The sequence below is a fragment of the Vipera berus genome, assembly GCF_964194415.1.
Source record: "Vipera berus genome assembly, chromosome: 5".
In the NCBI taxonomy this organism is placed as follows: domain Eukaryota; kingdom Metazoa; phylum Chordata; class Lepidosauria; order Squamata; family Viperidae; genus Vipera; species Vipera berus.
This window is the reverse complement of record NC_138207.1, coordinates 17,051,573-17,074,902: the sequence shown is the minus strand read 5'-3', so window position 1 is coordinate 17,074,902 and position 23,330 is coordinate 17,051,573. Positions and strand designations below refer to the sequence as shown.

The window sequence follows — 23,330 nt, the reverse complement described above, 5'->3', positions numbered from 1 at the left end:
TCCGCCCCCCCCACCTCAAATTCCTTTGTTTACTAGCACTTTTCCCCATTCTTGTTGTTTTCTGATCTTTATTTCCTTCTCTGGTCTTAGCGTTTCTTTGGTAATCCCCATTAACACCTCACTATTACTTTCAGGCTACAAATAGAGAGTAATACTGACTATTGGCATTGGAAGGGTCTCCCAAATCAGGATTTCAGATTGTGCTTATTTCTCAGAAATTCTTCTCTTTCTAGCCAATTAATTGGACTTAGAAACTATCATTATTTAAGAATTAATTTGGCATATATGCTCCAGGATGACTACAACTATTTTCAGCTGTAGGCTGTGCCTGAAGCTTCTCTTTCTCCATAAGCTGAAAGCACATGTTGGATGAAGAAAGTGAAAGAGTAAAATAAATGATAATAATAACTGAAATTCTGGCCTGGGATGTCCATGTTTTGTTCTTGGTAGAAATTTAGTCTACGAGGAGCCAAATTTGGAAAAAGAAAATGTTATTGGAAGATGTAATCAAGCATTCAATAAAATGCTAGTTAAGGCTTAGAACAGAGGTTGGCAATGCAAACACATAAAGCACTAGGATGCTCATTTGATCCCCCCAAGAAATAAACTGTCCAAATTTCACATTAAGACCACAAGTATCCTGCACTAATCTTGGAAGATTTGGGGACTTTTCCAATAGCCCATGCACAAGCTTTGATAAATTCAGTAGCCAAAAGCTGGCCAGCTGCTGTCTTATAACCTCTTGCTTTCTCTTTCTTATTCAAAATAAACTTCAAACAATTTGCAATTGAATCTGTGTCCTGAGAAAAACCAGATCAAACTGCATAATATAATAGGCTAGATCAAGTCTTGATGGCATGTCTTCTAACCCCCATGCTTTGCCGATTCCAGAAATGTTAATAGATGCCAAATTAACCAACATTTGAATACTTTCAAGGAAAAAAGGAAAAAAATGAGAAAAAGGTGGCAACCCTATAAAGGCTAATATCATGCTGTTTTGATACAGACAGGAAGGTCGGGAGAAAGGGACATAAGACAGATCCTGCCTCCCCATTACCAGAAGTAGCGCTTGTTCCTGCAGTAACTGCTGCTGCAAAATCTCTAACTGCCTCTGTTCTTCCTCTAACTGTCGCCTGATGTATTCCTGGAGATGGTGGGAAGCAGGAAGCAGAAAAAAAGGAGAGAAAAGGAAGAACCATAATTCCAAAGGCAAAAAAGGTGATTGTTAAAGAGTAGGAGGGGAAAAAAACAACAACCACAATAAACATTAAAGATTGCTGCTTGATAGAGGAGGGTGGGACTAAAGGGGGAAAATAGAAATACAGTACAATGCATTTGACTAAAAATCACACAAGCTGTACAAACTGTTGCTGAGAAAATAACAGAGCCTTGTTTTATTTAATACTGAATATGTATATAATGCATAAATATATTATGGCTGTTAAATATATTCCCCATTGGGCGCTTATTTACTCTCTTGTAATCCCTTTCTCTCAAATGAATGTAAATGCAAACATTAATTCTTTTCTTGCTATTTATCCCAGCGGTCAGAGGAGCATTGCAAAGGGCAGGGGAATGCAAAAAATAAACAAAATAAAATGGTTATAAGAGTTGCACTTTTTTACTCAGTTTTCTCATGGATTGAATTCCAGAAACTTTCCCTGCCATCTGGGCTCATCTGACCGGCATCATAGCTTTCTGATACAGTAAAGCAAAGGAAAGCTGAAGTAAAATCATAAGCACAGTTGTGGTCATGTGATTTTCAATTAGCAATCCACTTTGCTTAACAACCAACTTGCAAGTCTTAACTGTGATCACTAAAGAAGGACTACCTGTAAAAGGGTACTACACTGAGATGAGAGTTGCAAACAGATCTTAAAGTAAAGGTAAAGGTTCCCCCGCACATGCGTGCTAGTCGTTTCCGACTCTAGGGGCCGGTGCACATCTCCGTTTCAAAGCCGAAGAACCAGCGCTTATCCGAGGACGTCTCCGTGGTCATGTGGCCGGCATGACTAGACGCCAGAGGTGCATGGAACGCTGTTACCTTCCCACCGTAGTGGTCCCTATTTTTCTACTTGCATTTTTTACGTGCTTTCGAACTGCTAGGTTGGCAGGAGCATCTTAGAACCACCTAATACAAGGAATCCTTGACTTACAACAGTTCATTTAGTGACCATTCAAAGTTACAATGGCACTGAGAAATATGACTTATCACTGTTTTTCACACTTACGACCATTGCAGCATCCCCATGGTCACATGATCAAAATTCGGATACTTGGCAACCGACTCTTGTTTATGATGGTTGCAGGGTCCTGGGGTCATGTGATCACCTTTTTCTACCTCCTTACAAGCAAAGTCAATGGGGAAGCCAGTTCATTTAACAACTGTATTACTAGCTTAACAACTGCAGTGATTCATTTAACTGTGAAAGGAAAAGTCGTAAAATGGGGCAAAATTCACTTAACTATCTCACTTAGCAACAGAAGGTTTGGATGCAATTGTTCCCATAAGTCGTGGACTACCTATACATTCTGTCCGACCACATGCCTGTTGAGTTGAGGTGGAGAAAAGTAACTAGAGACTAAGGATAAGGAGTGTGCTAATGAAAGTGGCTGCTTTTCCAAAATAACCAACTGAATTTCCACTATATTGGCGTCTACACAATCTCCACCCAGTCCAGTGTTTTCTACACTAAACAGTGAAAACTCTCAAGGATTTCAAGCCGAGAACCGTGTTGTATCTCCCTCTGACTCTTTTACCTGGAGATGATGTCATGGTTCCGATAGATGAAACCCATCAAAAGAACTTCAAGGCAAAATCTTCCTTGAAGAACATTTTATTCAGAAAACAAAGTATCGGTACTACATAGTTGAACCCAAAAACTAAATTCCCTTCCCCCAGATGCAAAGTAACAAAGTTCAATTCCCATCCCCAACAAGCGGTCATAAATCAGATTCTCCAATTAGTTTAAAACGCAGGCTTTCTCCCAGCTCCTCAGCCCGCCAAAACGTTATCAGCTGGTCCTTGGGTTCCCACCAAGCAGCGTTATTATTATGGCTAGCTGAGCTTTCATTCCAACCCCCCCCATTCTGCACCTGATTTCTAAATATCAGAAAAAGCACTTAAATGTCTTGGTTAGCAATAAAAATTTTGGGCTCAATTGAGGTCGTAAGCCGAGGACTACCTGTACATTCTGTCCGATCACATCCCTAAATTTTAAGGAAGGCTCAGTTGATGATCCCAATTTACAGGTTACGTTTATATGTCAAAACTCTACTATAGTACTGCACTTACGTATGTACTCAACTTATGACAATTGGGGCTGAGATTCCTGTTGCTAAGCAAGGCGATTGTTAAGTGAGTAGCCCCGATTGTAGGACTTTTTTTGCCAAAGTGATTTATTGCAGTTGTTAAAAGTGAATCCAGCTGCCCCCACTGACTTCATGTGTCAGAAGCTGGCTAGGAAGGTCACAAATGACAATGACATGACCCTGGGATGCTGCAACTGCCGTAAATACATGCTGATTTTTCAGTGCAGTATAACTTCAAATAGTTGCTAAATGAATGGTTGCAAGTTGTGGACTGTATTCAGTGTGTGTGTGTGTGTGTGTGTATCAGCATGTATGCACTTGAGTCAGTCTGGATTCTGTTGACTGCTGGACAAGCCCATGAAGCTTTCTTGGTAATATGTTTTGTGAAGTGGTTGCCACTGCCTTCGTCCTATAACTGAGCCTCCCAGTTTTTAACCTATTATCTTTAAACACTACATCAAAACCCACAGACCCTTGAAATTACTACATGGCCAGCAACAGAATGTATATTCATGTCAGTGATAGGAATTAAACTTGGGTCTCTCGATCTAATGCCAACATCTCCATACGATATGAAGAAGGTGAGTCGTGCTGAACTTCCTTTTGGAGTCTGAGTTTTGGGACAGAAAAAGCAGCCTGCACTATTAAAAATGCAATCATTTGGATTGGAAGCTCGTCACCTGCTCATGTTCAGCCCGTCTCCTTTCCTCTTCTCGCCGCAACTGTTCTTCATAATGCCGTCGTTGCTCCCTCTCTTGTTGTTTCCTTAACTCCTTCTCTCGCCTCTGCTGCTGTAAAGGAAGGTGGGAATAAACAATTCAAGCCAATTAGGAAAATCCTATAAGTATTTTCGGGTTTTGAAAACCAGCAACTCTATAGAGCAGAAGGAAAGCAGAAAAATAATTCTGGCTCGAAACAAACTTGCTTAACTGGCAACGAAGCAGCCTTGCAACCTAAAATCCTTCCTATGCGTTGAGACCACAAATTTCCTGAATCCTGGCCAAGTTAGCCATCTGAGAATTATTTCTGGGAAAACATATATCGGAGCCATATCAGCCTGCTTCACAGTCAGAGAATAGGTGCTACAAAGTGAATAATGGAGTGGGTTTCAGCATGAGGAAATACTTTTTAAAGAGTTTCGGGCATCATCTGGCTACCAAACAAATGGGTCGATGTTCTAAGAGAACTCAATGTCACATGTTAAAGAAGTTGAAGATATGTCACGATAAGGCTTAGTTTCTCTATGACTTGATGGAACCTTACTGGATCCCATGCCAAGAGCAATCTTTCTGAGATTAAATTAATCTATTTCAGAAGTATACAACCTGAATTCTAGACTGTGCTGAAAGCCTGGGGTTTCAGTCTGGAACAGTGGTCATGATGTACAAAATCAGTTATTTGATGCCTCTGCAGGTAATCCTTGACTTACAACCTGCGTGAGACAGTTGTTAAGTGAATTTTGCCCCATTTTATGACTTTTCTTGACAAAGTTGTCAAGTAAATCACTGTAGTGGTTTAAGTTAGTAACACTGTGGCTGTTGTGTAAATCTGGCTTCCCCATTGACTTTGTTGTCAGAAGGGCGCAAAAGGGGATCGTATGACCCCGGGACACTGCGACCATCATAAATATATGCAAGCTGCCAAATGTCTGAATTTGGATCACATGACCATGGGGATGCTGCATGATCATAAGTGTGAAAAATGGTCATACGCCACTTTTTCAGTGCTGTTTTAACTTTGAACAGTCACTATCTAAAGAGGGCTCTCTGTCTTATATCTAACAGCCACTATTTGATGGTACTCCATGTCCCCAAAGTTAGAGATAAAGTGATAGGACTAATAGAAGCAACAGAACCAATATCAAACAAAATCATAAATCATATGTGCATAACAAGGGATATGTTTTAAACAAACCAACAATGGAGATCCTTTCTGCTGTATCCAATAGCTATAATAGTTATGTTTGGTCTTATAATTATAATGGCAGGGGAAAATCCATTCAAGGAGATGGAGAATGCATCACAATCCCACACAAGCATATTATATGGAAGTCATCTGAAACATCTGGGTGGTAGAGAAGTGGGGGAAGCACTGAAATCAGACAATCTTGCTCCACGTGTCCTTAGATTCAGTTGAAGGTTAAAGGTGAAAAGGTAAAGGTTCCCCCGCATATGCGTGCTAGTCGTTTCCGACTCTAGGGGCTGGTGCTCATCTCCGTTTCAACGCCGAAGAGCCAGTGCTTGTCCGAGGACGTGTCCGTGGTCATGTGGCCGGCATGACTGGACGACAAAGGCGCACGGAACGCTGTTACCTTCCCATCATAGTGGTCCCTATTTTTCTACTTGCATTTTTATGTGCTTTCGAACTGCTAGGTTGGCAGAAGCTGGGACGAGTAACAGGTGCTCACTCTGTTACGCGGCACTCGGGATTCAACCTGCCAAATTGCCATCTGATCGACAAGCTCAGCGTCCTAACCCACTGAGCCACCGCGTCCCTTCAGTTGAAGGTTAGTCTTTTACATAAGAAGTCTTGCCTTATGATAAGAAATATTATCATAAATTATGTCAATATATATGGAGAATAGTAAAGTTAATTTCTCCTAACCCATGGCTGTCAAACTCGCGACGTGATGTGATGTATTGTGATTTTTTTCCCCATTGCCGGCAATGGGGTGGGCGCGGTTTTGGTGTGATGCATCCGGCCCGCAGGCTGGCAGTTTGACACCCTTGTCCTAACTCCAACAGCTCATTCTTTATTTAGAAATTAAGAAGTGGATTAAAAATAACAACAAAAAAGAATATTAACCAGTGCGATCAAATTTGTGAAACTTAGGTTCAGCCACAATATCTATGAACACTCAGTATTTGTTCTCTAAATATGCCTTTTCACGAGGCAACTGGACTTTGGTTTTTCTTTGAAGACGTTTCGCTTCTCATCCAAGAAGTGAAATTGAACAGCCCTCTCACAACAGAGGGGGAAGGATCAGACATTATCTATCTCCAGTCTACAACACAGTCCTTTCGGCAGTTCCAACAAGGCTCCAAACCCATTTGCACTACTCAGGTGACCCTGAGGACACAGATAAACCTCTAGGTGACCTCCACGACTCTGTAAAAGAATGCAAATGACCAAGTGTCTGCAAGGAGTAGAAATCCTTCCATTCCAAACCATCCAGTCAGAGCTGACAAAGTTTCTTGGATGAGAAGCAAAACATCTTCAAAGAAAAACAAGGAAGTCTAGTTGCCTCGTGAAAAAGCACCTTTGGGATATCTATGACCTGGACTACTGAGAATCTCCATAGACATTTCTCTAATATAGAGACATTTCTCCAACTAGTTCAGGAAAAAAATAGTTGTAGCCTTGCAAAGTTTTGGCCATCTTAGAGGCATTCCTATCAGCTCATGGAATCTCACTTGATTGTGGGAGATTTTTATTTTTATTTTTAATCCCATTTATATCCCGCCCTTCTCCGAAGACTCAGGGCGGCTTACAAGCTTAGCAGTAGCCTTCATTCTATGTATATGCCTGCTTATTAGGGCTTTCGGGGGGCCCCAAGCGGCATTATTACAAAGTCAGCTTAATTGCCCCCAACAATCTGGGTCCTCATTTTACCTACCTCGGAAGGATGGAAGGCTGAGTCAACCTTGAGCCTGGTGGGATGCGAACCTGCACTAATTGCAGGCAGCTGGTGTTACTTAAGGAGGCATTAGCCCACTGCTCCACCAAGGCTCCTGGTTTACAGGCAGGAGTTCTAGTGCAGTGAGTCAAAGCTATGGTTTTCTCGGTAGTAATGTATGGCTGTGAGAGCTGGAAGGCAATATGCTAAAGAACTGATGCTTTCGAATTGTGATATTGGAGAAGACTCTTGAGAACCACTTGGACTGCAAGGAGATCAAATCAGTCAAACCTAAAGGAAATCAACCCTGACTGTTCTTTGGTGGGGACAGATATTGAAGCTCAAATACTCTGGAGGCCAAATGAGAAGAGAGAACTCACTGGAAGAGACCGGGATGTTGGAAAAGATTGAAGGCAAAAGAAGAGAATGGCAGAGGATGAGATGGCTAGCTAGTGTCATCGATGCAACGAACACGGGTTTGGGGAAAAACGAAGGACAAAGTGGTCTGGCATGCTGGTCCATGGAGCCATGCACATTTGGGTCACTGAACAACAACAACAAAATCTATTATACAGAGTGGGTACAGAGTGAAGGACAGGGGAAGAGCTTCATGAGCTATGGCACTCATCGTGATTCTCATTGCACAGATTGCCTCGTATTTGTTACAACATTGCATTTACTATTCCCAAAATGCGGGCGGGACGATAAGGCTGACATTAAGTGCAAAATTCATGGCAGAGCTCTCCCAGCTTATTATTGCCACCTGGAGGAGGACGAGGAGAGGAGCTTTAAAGCCCTATTGTGTCTGTAAGAGCTAATATGCCATCAATCTATAATTTCACCATTTCATCTTCATTATTCTACCTTGGCGGAACTGGAGAAGACTAAGTTTGGAACAATCTGGAATGACTGGCTGTTATAACCAGGGAGAAAGAGACTCTCCTGAAATTGTTGCCGCTGTGCCCAGGGTGGGACTCAGGCCTTTCTCCAAGCTGTGTTAATTTTCTCTAGGACAAATGAAAAGGCTGTCGGTCTAGTCATCTGAAAGTCAAGCTGCCTCTTCTGTGTTAGCAGTCCCTTTGTGGGGGAAATCAATACAGCCTCATAATTACATGCCACTCGGGTCTGCGATGCGAGGCGTACTCAGTATCGATTGTAGCTATGGATGAGATGTGTCTACAATTGGCCCGGTGTGCCTTGAAAGAAAAATGAAGATGTGTAAAAACCCTTCAGTAATTGTGTCATTAAGCAGGCTGGCCGCATTAGACACGTGGCAAACAGACGACTGACTGAATTTGGCTCTCTGCTATTTTGACTGAAATGTAATTCCCCCATCACACCCTGAACATGTTAATGCTCTTGCCCTCATAAAATGCAACATATACTCCTCTATAAAGCAGCCCAGGGATGTGACTCTCAAATGCCCCCCTTTCCCCCCACTTTCATTTATAAAAGGCTACCCTTTCTGTATCGGAGTCACCAATCTCACTATCAGATGTTGGAACCCATTTTGATTTTTTGTTTTTCAATAGTGAAAAGCAGCATTGCTTCCACTGGAAGCCAGAGGATGTTTTGCTGTTGATAGTCGAAAAGTCGCAATTCAGGATATGAGGTTTATGCCTCCTTCCTCCTCGATTTTCCACATTCCCACCAAAATCTGTGGGCAAGTAGCTATATTGTTCTTTTTTTAAACAAACAAAACAGATGTACAATAGTACCTTGGTACTCAACTGCTTTAAAACTCATTGAATTTGGTACTCAATGCATTTCGAAGCAAAAATACTCACTGTTTATTTGGTACTCAATGCACAAGCTAGAACATGTCAGTGTCAACTGCCTTGTGACTCACTACATTATTCGTTATGGGGGAAAATTGTTTGGTACTCATTTTACCAAATTAACGATGAAAACTGAGGTACCACTACATTAAGATGCCTAGAGGCACCTTACTGGAAAGACAGGAGGCATATAAATTTAATAAACAAAAATAAATAAAATAAGTTGAGGCACCTCCCTAGGCTGGATGTTCATATTTATTTATGAATTTATAATTTGCTGACTCTCCTGGAACTCCCAATTTAAATAAAATTAAATTACTTTTTCAAACAGAACTAAAATTGCTAATATTTTATTAAATTTACATGCCATCCATCTTGTCATCAGGCGAATCTAGGTGGCTTACAAGATAAAAACAACAGTATAAAGCATTAAGATGTTAAAATGATAAATATTGACATTAAAATTAAGGAAGAAAGCAATACACAATGGGTGGAGTTAGGATCTTCTCTTAATCCACTAACCACTTCCAATATAGAATTAGACCTCAGGCCAATTAGCAGTCAGATTTTATATGATTGCAAAAGCACCAATACTCAACAGATTTTGCTGTACCTGTTCCCACCAGAAATCTCATGAGATTTTAGATACTAAATTCTCTTAATATTTATATGAGAATACCAAAATCTTGCTACATTTGCTGCTCTCCCAAGATCTTTTTGCCATTAATAATATTTTTGGTGCCCACAGTAGCAGATTAGCAGTGATTCACAGATCACAATTTAGCAGCTGATCTAAAAGAAACTATAGTCTTTACCAGAAGATAGCAGTAATGTGAAAAAGAAGCCATAGACAAATTTTTAATGGTTTTTGCAGGGACTTCTATTAATGAATTTCGAGCCTCATTTGTAGCATTACTGACTAATGGTATAAATGCTACTAAGATGTATTTTACTAATATGAATTATTAATCTCATACTGGAATATGCCTACATTTGCTTTACTCCATCTTTCCCACCATCCATGCTGCTCATAATCCCCTCCTAGATGTAAATTCTCCTAAATGTATTTTCCATTGTTATATGAACTGCTGAGGCATTACTCAGGGGAGGAGATACAAATGTCAACTTTTAGGAAACATAGCATTGGAAGGAAAGATGACATATGTCCTAAGCAACCAACAATCTCTGTCAGTTTATTTTTGTCTTATTTTAGTACATCTAAGTCAGGGGTCCCCAACCCCCCAGTCTGTAGACCAGTACCAGGCCGCGGCATGCCAGCAACTGGTCCACACAAAAAAGCAAAGCCCCATCTGCAGGATGCAGGCAGCACACAAAACCATGCACCCTCTGGTCTGTGGAAAAACCTCTCTCCACAGAACCGGTCCCTGATGCCCAAAAGGTTGGGGACCTCTGATTTAAGTAACAAATTGCAAGATACAACTATATTCAAGTAAATAAACTCTTAAGTTGTGCTCAACTCCTCACTATACTCTACAGACACATCCATGAAGTTTCTTCTCAATAATAAGGAAGTGATTTGCCACTGTCTTTCCCGAGTTGAGCTCTGGCCCAAAGCCTCATCATACAACTTGCTTAGCTATTTGGGAAATGTCTATCCAATATCTAAGTTATCTCCTCTACTATTGACTGTAGGCAGTTACACCTACAGGGAAGATCTATCTGTCTGTCTGTCTGTCTGTCTGTCTGTCTGTCTGTCTGTCTGTCTGTCTGTCTGTCTGTCTATCTATCTATCTATCTATCTATCTATCTATCTATCTATCTATCTATCTATCTATCTATCTATCTATCTATCTATCATATGAACTGCCCATTTCCTTCAAAGAGGGACTCTGGGCAGTGTACAATAAAACATGAAAATATAAAAATAAATAAAACATTTGAGTTAAAATATTAGAATTAAAATGTTTAAAAAATATAAAAAGTTTCAAGGATGCAAAAATAATTAAACCCTGTTAAAGATTAGTTGACAAAAGCAAATGGAGGGCTCTCTTGGTATCAGCCAACCCCACACTATGTGCTCCTTTGGGCTTCCCACATAAGGCTGCAGAGCTATGTTTTAACCCTTTTTGGAAGGCCAGGACTATAGGGACCTGCCTCAACCCCAGGACAATAATATTCCATAGGGTGGGTGCAAGGACAGAGAAGGCTCTCTTCCTTGTTGTTGTTAGTTACAAAGTCATGTCTGACCCATTGTGACCCCATGGACAACATTCCTCCAGGCCTTCCTGTCCTCTACCATCTTCTGGAGTCCATTTAAGCTCACGCCTACTGCTTCAGTGACTCCATCCAGCCACCTCATTCTCTGTCGTCCCCTTCTTCTATTGCCCTCAATCTTTCCCAGCATTAGGCTCTTCTCCAGTGAGTCCTTCCTTCTCATTAGGTGGCCAAAGTATTTGAGTTTCAACTTCAGGATCTGGCCTTCTAAAGAGCAGTCAGGGTTGATCTCCTCTAGGACTGACCAGTTTGAATGCCTTGCAGTCCAAGGGACTTGCAGGAGTCTTCTCCAGCACCATAATTCAAAGGCCTCAATTCTTTGGCACTCAGCCTTTCTTATGGTCCAACTTTCACAGCCATACATTGCAACTGGGAAGACCATAGCCTTGACTATACGCACTTTTGTTGGCAGGGTGATGTCTCTGCTTTTTAGTGTGCTGTCTAGATTTGCCATGGCTTTCCTCCCAAGGAGCAAGCGTCTTTTAATTTCTTGGCTGCAGTCCCCATCTGTGGTGGTCTTGGAGCCCAGGAAAATAAAATCTGTCACTACCTCCATTTCTTCCCCATCTATTTGCTAGGAATTGAGAGGGCCGGATGCCATGATCTTGGTTTTCTTAATGTTAAGTTTCAAGCCAACTTTTGCACTCTTCCTAGATCTTGCCAATTGGAGTTATTTAACTGATAGGGTCTGTAACATCTACCCTCCATGCCTGACCAGGTGGGATGGGATGGGACGAAGCCGGTTCCGTAGGTTGCCTGGCCCCCATGCCATGTAGGGCCTTTATAGGTCAAAACTATCATCTTGAATTGAAAGATGAAAGACCCTTGAAAGTTGCTATTAGAAAGATGATTGTTGCACTAAAAACAAGTAGATACCAAATGCTGTATATGGTATATAATCCTGTCCGTATGTAATACAGTTTTCAGAACAGGCAAGAGAGCTTTTTCCACTCTTAAACCATAGTGATATAGATGCAGCATGCTTGGCCAAGTCACAAGGAAATCTAGAAAATGCATTCATGCAACAAACTAAGCTCGATTAGTGTTAACTTTAGTTGAGATACTTTGAAGTGAATGTTGTGGGCTTCCTGGCCCTATTTAACAAATTGATAGTACAATGGATTAATTCAAAAATTAGACTGTGTTACATTAACAAGGGTAACAACTGACATTTTGCTACTTTATTTATACAAAAGAAAATAAAGTAGCAAAGCCAGCTTCTCTACTATCTCTTTGGGTCACAGGGTGATCTAAAATGCTGGGAATACTGGGAGCTGCAATGCAAACTTCACCAGAGGAAGCTAAATTGGAATAAAGGTTTCTGAAACGCCTCTGTGGTCTCAGCTGTTCAGCAAACTGAAGCAGCTAACTTCATGCTGAAGAGCACATTAGCAGCATAAAATATAAATAAACGTTTTGGCCTTTTCAAAATGCGGAATTCAATTTTGATATGCTCATCTGGTGTGAAAAATCAGAACCAAATGTTTCTTTTTAACTGTGACGCATCAGGTCACACTAGGCCAGGGGTAGGCCACCTCGGCTCTTTTATGACTCATGGACTTCAACTCCCAGAATTCCTGAGCCAGCCTGGCTCAGGAATTCTGGGAGTTGAAGTCCATGAGTCATAAAAGAGCCGAGGTGGCCTACCCCTGCACTAGGCTGACTGTTAACCAAAATAATGCTAATTTTCTTCCATGGCTTATAGATAAATCAGCAAATTTTTGAATGCATTTTTAACGAGCTATATCACTTCTGGAAATGACCAAGAAAAGATTCCAAAGATTAGGACAGAGATGTAAAAACTGAATAAGTAACATTAAATAATAAGAAACGGTATGCATGAACCACCCACTATGAATCATTCACATTCAGTGTAAGATGACTGTAGGTAACCTGTCCATAAGCAATAAGAAAGTGACCAATTTGTTTTATATAGCCTGCCCTCTCTTGGCATACTTACTAATGGATATACAGGTAGTCCTCAACATACGACAATTAAGTCCAAAGTTTCTGTTGCTAAGCGAAGCAGTTAAGTGATTTCCTGCCCCATTTTACAACCTTTCTAGGCACCGTTGGTAAGTGAATCACTGCATTTGTTAAGTATTAAGCGAATCTCGCTTCTTCATTGGCTTTCCTTGTCAAAAGGTCATAAAAGGTGATCACATGACCCTTGGACAATGTAACTGACATAAATATAAGTCACTTGTCAAGCATCTGCATTTTGATCACAAGGCCGTGGGGATGCTGCAACAGTCGTAAGTGTCCAAAATGGTCATAAGTCACTTGTTTCACTACTGCTGTTAACTTTAAACAGTCACTAAATAAACTGTTACATGTGGAGGACTAGCTGTAGTTCTTTCTATGCAAGAAGATAACTCATCAGGTAAAGCGATCACTTCCTCATCCAAAGAAGCCAGAATTTGTCCTGGAAACTTAACAATTTCTCACTTGACTCTTCCTGCAAGCAGGTATCAGCACATCAAACTAAGAAGCTCCTTCTGGATTGTGTTTATTATTTATTATGCCAGTACACAGAAATCAATCACAAACTAAGGTTTCAGACTCTAGTTTCTTGCAAAGGGAATAAAGCAGAGTTCCTGCTTTGTATGCCATTATCACACATACAATTATTTGGCAGGGAAGCAATGGAGCATGACCACTAGCTGGTTTACTGTTGCATGCAAATGCAATTGCATCTTTTTGTGCTAACAATTACCTAGGAATTTCAAAGCCTCCCCTTCCTAGGTGATGTTTAGCAAAGGCAGGTTAGCCATCTGTTTGGGAGGCTGTAATCTAGATTCTAGCAGGGGGTAGGATTTGGTGGTTTGCAACTTATAATTTTACTTTTCATCTGCTACTGCCGACTGATGATAGCTTTTCCCAAAGAGACCAATCAATATTATAGGGGACTGGAAATGAAATAGGGGACTGAAGGCTAAAACATAAGAAGAAATATTGCAGGAATTGAGTATGTCTCGTTTAATGAAAAGAAAGATTAGGAGTGAGATAATAGCAGTGTTCCAATATTTAAGGGACTGCCACAAAACAGAGGGGGTCAACCTATTCTCCAAAGCACCTGAAGGCAGGACAAGAAGCAATGGATGGAAATTAACCCAGGAGAGAACAAACCTAAATGAGAAACTAAGGAGAAATTTCCTTACAGTTAGAACAATTAATCAGTGGAACAACCTGCCTCCAGAAGTTGTGGTGCTCCATCACTGGAGGATTTTAAGGAGAGACTGGACAAACCCTGCTATAGGGTTTCCTGCTTGAGCAGGTTGGACGAGAAGACTTCCAAGATTCCTTCCAACTTTGTTATTCTATTATACTGGCAAGACGACTTGCAATTCCACCTTAGACCCATACGGATGTAAGTCAGGGCATGGAACTGGGATTCTCGGAGGACTGGTGAGATCTTGAGGTGGCTCCATTATCGATTGAATCTCTTATGTGTACTTTTTTTTAAAAAAAAAAACACATTATGATTGTGTTTGACACTGTTATTGTTTTATAGTTGTTTTTGTTGTAGGCTCCCCAAAATCAAATCTTGTCAGTTGGGCAGCTGTATAAATTAAATAGATAGAGAAACGATCATAGGGCAAACATCATTTATTCATTATGAGGTTTATTTACCCAACTTCAGAAGTGATGTTTCAGGCCGAGCTTTTTTGATACTCCCCCCCCCTTTTTCCCCTTTTTACTTTCTTGTTTCAAGGCACAAAGGGATCCTCTTTCTGTCACATTCACAATGACACACCTTAAATATTGACGAGGAAGCAACATGAAGCCATACACTGCCCAAACGCTCAAAAGAAAAGCTAGAATCTCTTGGGGGGCTGTCAAATTTATGATGTTGTTCAAGGCTGTGCAAAGATGAGATGAAATTATGATCAGCAGAAACTTAACTGAAAATGCTCTCAACTTATGGTACCCTGAAATCAGCCACTACAGAATGTAGTAAAATAATTATTCTAAAAATGATGGTGAACTCATGCTTGGGGATATAGGGTCTCTTTTCTGGTTTTTTTTTCCTTTCATTTTCAAAAAAAGCATATGACAGTTTATTCTGGAAAGGACTTGAGAGAAACTATTTGGGGAACCATTTGTTTGGCAAGGCAGCCAACCAACCAACCACTTTTTAACACTATCAACAATGTCCTCTTCCTTTAAAAAATAATACAGAACGTCCTACGAACATAAGCTCTAGTGGAAGACTTATCTTTTCTGAATATATTTTACTGAAAACTTGGTCACATGTTCCAACTTGATTTGAAATGAAATTTGCATTTGTTTTGGGAGCTTAATTAAATTTCACTAGTCAAGACCTGTATTTGAAAAAACAGTGTTATTTTAAATCAAAGGGAACTTTTCAATTGCATGTAAAGCTCTGGTATCAAATACAACAGGTTTTTTTTTTTAAAAAAATGGACAAAAAGTATGGAAGAGGATTTGGGACCCGCATACAATAAGTCAAAATTTATCTGGGAAAATCATTAAAAATTGATTATAAACATACTTCACAGGGTGTTAACCCCTGTAAATTGCATTACATCAACTGAAATATTTCCAGGCACTGACAAATTGGTACATATTGAGAACTCTGATGGTAAAACCAATTTAATTATTCATTTTTAAGTAAATGTTTTTGAAGAAACATTACTCAACAATCTTTGTTATTTGATTTACTGTGCTTTTATTGCTCATATTGCCTAAGGCTAATGAGCTGTTGGAACACCAGAAATTAATTCAAATTTTCTTTTGGTGTCAGATTTACTAATACAAAACGTTGGAAGTCCAAAGAACATTACAAGACTTGTAAGACTTTGCTCATGTAAGCTTACAGTAAAGGAGAATTAATCTATCTGGCCATGCTTCCTGCCTGAAGTATCTTGCAAGGCTGAAATCAGTCGTGCTGGTCACAGAGTTACTTTTCTCCCCCTTCCAAAAAATAGGTAGGGCCTCTTTTGAGATGTTCGCCATGCCCACATTCCTTCTGCAAGCTAAGCTGCCTCTTGTCTGACTGTTCCCCAGGCAGTGGCTTCACCCCTTGTCTCCCAAGACCATTCTCACATACTCTTACAATGCCTTTCATTTCTTCAGAGTGAGTATCAGTGTGTCTAGACCAGGGGTAGGCAACCTTGGCTCTTTTATGACTCATGGACCTCAACTCTCAGAATTCCTGAGCCAGGAGTTGAAGTCCATGAGTCATAAAAGAGCCGAGGTTGCCTACCCCTGGTCTAGACTATAGTATTTAGAGAGCTGAGCTTAAACAGAGGAGATTGAGGATCCAATAACTATTTGGCCACTTCTGAATTGCTATGGATTATTAAGGCAGGGTTGCCAAACTTGGCAACTTTTTTTTTTTAATCCCATTTATATCCCGCCCTTCTACGAAGATTCAGGGCGGCTTACAATCTAAAGCACAAATCAACTTTAAGACTCGTGGTCTTCAACTCCCAGAATTCCTCAGCCAGTCATGTTGGCTTGGAATTCAGGCAGAATAATAATAATAAAAAAAGACTGGGGAAGCTGTTCCATAGGCCTTTCAGTAACCCAGGTCTCCATTTGAGTTCCTTCATTTTCACTGTGCTCCCCATTAATACATTTCTTCATTGAGTTTAGTGATAAAGCACATAGAGTATTCATTGTTCTATCTAGGAGCTTTTGCATACCGAGTGCCAAGCAGACTGGGAAAGAGTTGACATACTCTGTTGAGGAAGGCTGTGAAGATAGTGATACAGGCATTCTCACACTCCCATCCATACTTCTGATGGTTTCAAGATTGTCCTTGAGACATTTGAGATCCTTTTAGGAGGCAACAAATAGGAAAGTGCTTGTCTTTGGCTAGAGGCTTTGTGTTCTGCAAGAATTGTGTTCACACAGAACTGTTAATACTAAGAGGAATTGTGTGCATTGTGTGCATGAGCACACCTGATAATAATTCTCATAAACATCTTCACAAAGCCAACATAATATTGGGACACACAAGTAATATAGAAACTGGTCCAAAGTTAGGCCAAATATTGGTAGCATTCTAGTTCAAACTTCACACCCCATTTTCAAAGCATTGGAAAACATTCATTATAAATAGGCATTTAGTGAGATTTTATGGTAAAACATTTTGCAGGAGAATGTTTATTTAATGAGCTTGGCTGGTAGCCAGCTTTCCCAAATATCTTGTGATTAGCTACTTCGTTCTCTTTAAACATTTTTAACAGATGTAGCTTTCACAACTATTAGCTTCCTTGGGAATTCAGAGATAGCAACAGAGAATTTTCAAGGCAAAGACTTCTGTCTGGAGAGTCAAGATTCAACAGCCCATCTTCATTTTAAAGAAAAAAGGTCATTCTTTTGAAGACAGTAAAGTCCACATTCTGGACAGAGAGGATCACTGGTTTGAAAGTGGGGTCAAAGAGGCCATCTACATTGAGATTCAACAGCCCTCTCTCAACAGAGGGGGAGGGATACGGCACCACCTATCTGCTGTTTACAACACAGTCCTTTCAGCAGTTCCAAGAAGATTCCAGACTCATTTGCATTCAGGTGACCCAGAGGGCACAGGTAAACCTCCAAGTGACCTCAACAGCTCTCAAAAAGAGTACTGATGACCAGATGACTGCAAGGAATATAAATCCTTTTATCCTCCACCATTCACTCAGAGCTGAAGGAGACTCTTGGATGAAAAGCAAAAGATCTTGAAAACAAAGTCCAGTTGCCTTTTGAGAAAAAAAAACATCTTTGGGATAAGACAGGAGACCCTCCAAATGCATTGATAGTTGCCATATCACACCCTTGGTTGTGGTCAACATCATGGCAATACACTCATGTCTGCAGAAGCCTTTGTGTATTTGTACGATTAAGCAAAACTGTCATCAGATGTATCTTTGTTTTCTCTTTATCAGCTCCCAAGGAGACTGTAAGGAGTAATCTTGACGGGAAAGATCCATTGTTTTGGAGTCCTTTACATTTGAAATGTTTTGGCCTCAAGTTACATTCCCCTGCCAAGAAATCCTAAGAATAAAAATGGGCAAATTTTGTGGGCAAGATGACTGGTTCCACGCAATAACAGGGTCCATTTATTCAAAGACCTTGTGTAGTGACCTCAAGATACAGGCCACTAATTGTCCTTTGTGACTGGGATGTGTGATTTCCATCTGAGTGGCCATAACAGTATTACCAAAGTAACCTACGAATGGGCTATGTTTCTCAGCATGTTTTATACTTAAGTAACAAAGAGCTTGTTTTATTTGGAGGCCTGAGCTATAAGTAAGAGAGGAACATTATTCTCTTTGAAAAGCTAAATAGTTGTGTATGATGGGAAATTGAAAACTAGATCGGAATAATAAATGGAATGAACAAAGAAGAGGGCCTTTTTAAGTAATCATAGTCATCATCAATATGGTAATTTACCCAGAAAAGTTCAACATCATGGTTTATCATCATCATAAACATCACGACCATCACTACTATAGCTTCTATTATCATTATTATATTTTATCATCTTTACTTCCATTGTATTCAAGATACAGTACAGCAAATGTCCCACACAATTGGTTAAAGACTGAAATAAACATTTAAACATACAGGGTGCTAACAACAGGACATAAAATATAAATGGAAGATGTGGCAGGGAGTCTTATTTTAGGAGCTTTTAGCTATCTATAGTATTATATATAATATAATATATTCTTTATATATATAATATATATAAAGAAGAAATTCAGCTCAGTTTTTAAGCACTGTGCATGCCTGATTATACCAAATATTATCGAATAATCATTCCACTAAACTGATATGAAGGCAGCTGATAAACGAAACCCAGTAACTATTTTAAATTTGTGATAAAATTTGCAAGCAGTGCACTGTGAGGTATCCAAAATGGCTACAATGCCTTTTTTTAAAAACCTAAGACAGGAAAACAATTTTTATTTGGATCAGAGCAATGGCTTTATTTTAGTTTGCTTTATTTCTCTGAAATTAGTTGATTATACTACATTCAATATTAAGGATTCTCTTTGATTCATACATCATCCCTGTTGCTGTTTGCTGAGAACATGGACCAGCTCAAATTTTGCTCCTCTCTGGTCTTCCCTTGCTAATCTAGTTTTGTCAAATTATCCATATTAAATGAAAGTAACTTTTCAGGAAACAGATTATCCAATGACACAAGCATACACTATAGTTGTCTGAGTTCATACCTAATTAAACAAAGATGGTTTAAAACACTGTTTAACAAACTACAGTATTCTGGTTCATGGATAACATTAAGACATAAACCTTGATTTGCAAACCACCCTTTGCGCTAACCAAAATCCAAACACTACATATAGGTAGTCCTCAATTTACAACTTAAATCCTTATCTGGTTCCAACAGCCGCACCCTGTCAATCACGTGACTGTATGTTGGGCATTCAGTAACCAACTTGCATTTATAGCAGTTTGCAGCATCCTATGGTCACATGACCATTTTTTACGGTTAAACTGGCATTTACTTCCAGTTTTCAGGAAAACCAGCCCAGAGCAAGCAATTGGTTTGCTTAATGATCACTGCATTTGCTTAATGACTGCTGTCACAATTTGTGACTGTGATGGGTAGGCTACATTATGGTTGTAAGACAAGGACTACTTTTGTCTACCTGATGATACAGTGTGAAGTTTGAACCAGCCACAGTGGTTTTCACTGAATAACTATTGTTAAAGCAAGATTACTATAGACTAAGGGGGGGCTTCTGAAAACCTACACATACTTGAAGCACAAAATATCAATAATAGACTTATATACCACCCCACTGGGCTTTATAGGACACTCTGAGCCACTTATAATGTCAGCACAATGCCCCAAACAATCTAGGCCCTCATTTTACCAACCTCAAAGGATAGAAGGTTAAGTCAACCTTGAGCCCTCCAGGATTAAACTCCAGGCTATGGGCAGAGTTGGCTTGCAATACTACATTCTAACCACTGCGTCACCAACACTTTAAAAACTAACGATTACCTCTTCCAGCCTCCGTCTCTGCTCTTTCTGTTCCTCAATCCTCTTCTGACGTTCTGCCAAGAGCTGCCTCTTGTGCTCTTCATTTTCACGCTGCTGCTGCTCCAGCTGCTGCCGACGGAGGGCCTCTGAGCGTTCCTTGTTTGCAAGCTGAAGCCGCAAAAAATCCCGCCTTAAGGTGGATTCTCCAGGCAGGTTTAGGATGGAGCTTTATCGAGGAGACAAACTTACATTAGTCCAGCAATGCCTCTGCATTCAATACACAAAAGCTCTTGAATCACTCCCACTTTTCTGCTAATCAAGTCTGCTCATACTGAAAGATCTACCTGAAGCTTCCTAACTTGGGCATCTTCCTGAATATGGTCACATACTTGGATCTATACATCAACAAATCCAAACTTTAGCCTTCAATAGAATATTGCATCATAGGGCTGGAAGGGACCTCAGAGGTCTTCTAGTCTAACTCCCTGCTCAATCTGGGTCACCTTACACTACCCCAGTCAAATGGTTGTCCAGTCTATTTTTTAAAACCTTCAGTGATGGAGCACCCATAATTCCAGGGATCAGGCTATTCCGGTAATTAATCGTTCTCGCTGTCAGAAAATTTCTTCTTACTTCTAGATTGGATCTCTCTTTACAAGCATTCACCCATCTGGTGCTTTGAAGAATAAGTCAACCCCCTCCTCTCTACAACAGCTCCTGAGTCCTGGAAGATAGTTACCATGTCCCTCAATCCTTCTATTTGAGAGGCCAGACATACCTAGTTGCTTCAATTATTTGCATGCCAGCTTGCAAATTTAGTAATTGCTAAATTATTCCTTGGCATCTTACAAAAAGCTCCCTCACTTGGTTGCCTCAGCAAGTAGAAGATTAAACATAAACACCACATTCACTCACAGCTAAGCCAAGAATTTCAGGTGCCAAAATACACTAAAAAAATTGGATTTGATTTATCCATGGGTGGACTTATCCACAAGTATATACTAATAGGTTTCTTTCGCAGCTTTTTAAAAGTACCTGCATAGTATTTGTATATCCTGTATAAACCTGTGGGTTAATTTTATCTGCAAGTAAGCAGACCCTCAAATTTTTAACCAAAATACACAGATAAGCCAATTGTGACAATTAAACTATATGAAAATTTTGAGCGTTTGCTTATCATCAGGGAGCACATTTTTGGGGGTATGTTTTAACTAGGATACTGGTTAAAAATTCAAGGGTCAACTTGAATATATCTGGTATTTAAGCATCTGAAATATTTCATTTGCTCAATAGTTCTTCCATTTATCATTCGTTTCCTTTAGCTGTGTAGCTAAAGTAATTTCTTGAAAATACACAGGCTATTCCTTTTGAATGAATTATTTTGAAGCATTCTTTATTGCACTAGGCTGATGACACTCCAAGACACTTACATAGCTCAACTTTTGATAGAATGGCTACATCATCCTCATATAAAAAAATTAAGTTCAAAAGCATGGAGAGTGTCCAGATTGGGAAAGATCAATCTCTACAGTTTACATGGCAAATTCACCTTAATAACAATAGCACTTAGATGTATATACATTTTCACAGTGCTTTAGAGCCCTCTCTAAGCGGTTTGCAGAGTCAGCATATTGCCTCCAACAATCTGGGTCCTCACTTTACCGACCTCGGAAGGACGGAAGGCTGAGTCAACCTTGATCTAGTCAGGATTGAACTGCTGGCAGTCAGCAGAATTAGCCTGCAATACGGCATTCTAACCACTGCACCGCCACAATTCTCCACTGTGCATCACGGTTCTTAATAAAAGTAGAATGGAAAAAGCTCCCTCTTCGTTATGGGACATCAAATAAAATCCCTACAGTTCCTGATTTAATATCATGTTCTGAAATACATATCACCTAAGAGATTTTCAGACGTTCAGTCTCTCTATTCTACAAAAAGTGGGGAATAAACAGAGAACAAAAGCAGGCATCAGATAGTAGAGAAAGAAGAAAGATAAGAGGCCACAGAGACTAGCATTTCCTCATTTATTTTCATATAATTTATAATTGTAAGAACACAAAGTCTCTCCCAGTAATTACAGCTCAGCTGAGGTTTTATTTCATTGTGTCAGCTTTTGTTGCTATTTGATGCCCAGTGCAGAAATACAATGGAGCCAAGTGACAAAAGCCTTTTCTGGACTCAAAATTATATTGGACAAAGAGCTTGATTCCAACATGTACAAATTTCATATATGGGGGAGGACAGAGTTTCACTCTAGCCCTCAATATTTCCTATATTCGGAGAGCTCTCACAGGCAATCCTTGGAGGAGGAGTTAGCAAAAATGTTCATCCCTAGGTTTTCCTGGAAATCATAGCTGGACTAATCAAGAATTCCCTAGGACCATGCTTCTCAACCTTGGCAACTTTAAGAGGTGTGGAACTCCCCGAACTCCCCAGCAAGCAATCTTGACTGAGGTATTCTGGGAGTTGAAGTCCACACATCTTAAAAGTTGTCAAGATTGCAAGACACTGCCCTGGGATCTTCTATAATGGGGACAATAGAGCTGGTGTAAGGCTCAACATTACAACCTCTTGACTTTTCTCCATGATCAGAACAGAAGGCTTTTTAATTCAATCGACATCTGAGCATTCTTCCTTACTCTGCCTCTTTCCGAAACCGTGGGAATGTTAATGGTAAGGACTGTGTCACTAACAAGAGGAATACTTTCCTTTTTTAAAATAAAATTCTTGTCTTATAGCAATATTTGTATAAGGAGTAAGGGATTCAAATCAGAGGAAGAAGTATGCTACGAGTAGGAATCCAGTTTTAGAGAAAATTATCCCTTTCTTCTAAATTTGGAGAGCAAAGCACGTCTCTCTTACTTGCCACTATGGTTGTTGTTTTTTTTGCTGCATGCTTATGTTTCGTCTGTCTTTAGCTAAAGACGACTCTACTGGATGCACAAAAGAGGAGAGCACAGCCAGAACAGGGACGAATGTTCATTACCTGGGTTCTCCAGAGTCGTTTTCTTCCTCCTCCTCCTCACTTCCACTGTACTCATATTCCGTCTCATCTAGGAATATAATTAAGGGTCAATGCAGTCTTTGAAAAACTTTTTTTCCCCTGAAAAGGCTGCTGATGTTCTGGTGAAGAAAGAAAACTTTATTTTTATTACAATTTATTTCAGGATTGATTTGACTTATCCTGAAATTCATCAAACCAGCTGAAAGAATGAAATAGAGAAAAAGCAAGGGAGAGGGAGAGAGAGAGGGAGGGAGGGAGAGGGAGAGGGAGAGGGAGAGGGAGAGGGAGAGGGAGAGGGAGAGGGAGAGAGAGAGAGAGAGAGAGAGAGAGAGAGAGAGAGAGAGCGCACAGTAGGGTATTGCTAAGCACATTGATTTGTGCTTTAAATTGTAAGCCGCCCCTGAGTCT

General features: G+C 40.1%; 1 protein-coding gene across 3 annotated transcripts in view; it reads right to left on the bottom strand.

The window, feature by feature from the left end:
* The window catches only part of TNIK (TRAF2 and NCK interacting kinase), a 150,155-nt gene that overhangs the window by 69,446 nt on the left and 57,379 nt on the right, over positions 1-23,330 (bottom strand). For 2 of the 3 annotated variants that reach the window (XM_081329174.1, XM_081329176.1), the window contains 4 exons: positions 22,905-22,971; positions 19,937-20,141; positions 3,993-4,100; positions 1,058-1,144 (listed from right to left, as the gene is read on the bottom strand). In XM_081329174.1, coding sequence (XP_081185300.1) covers positions 1,058-1,144; positions 3,993-4,100; positions 19,937-20,141; positions 22,905-22,971 — 467 coding nt within the window. The remainder of the gene's footprint in view (positions 1-1,057; positions 1,145-3,992; positions 4,101-19,936; positions 20,142-22,904; positions 22,972-23,330) is intronic. The other variant, XM_081329175.1, reaches the window with a different exon arrangement.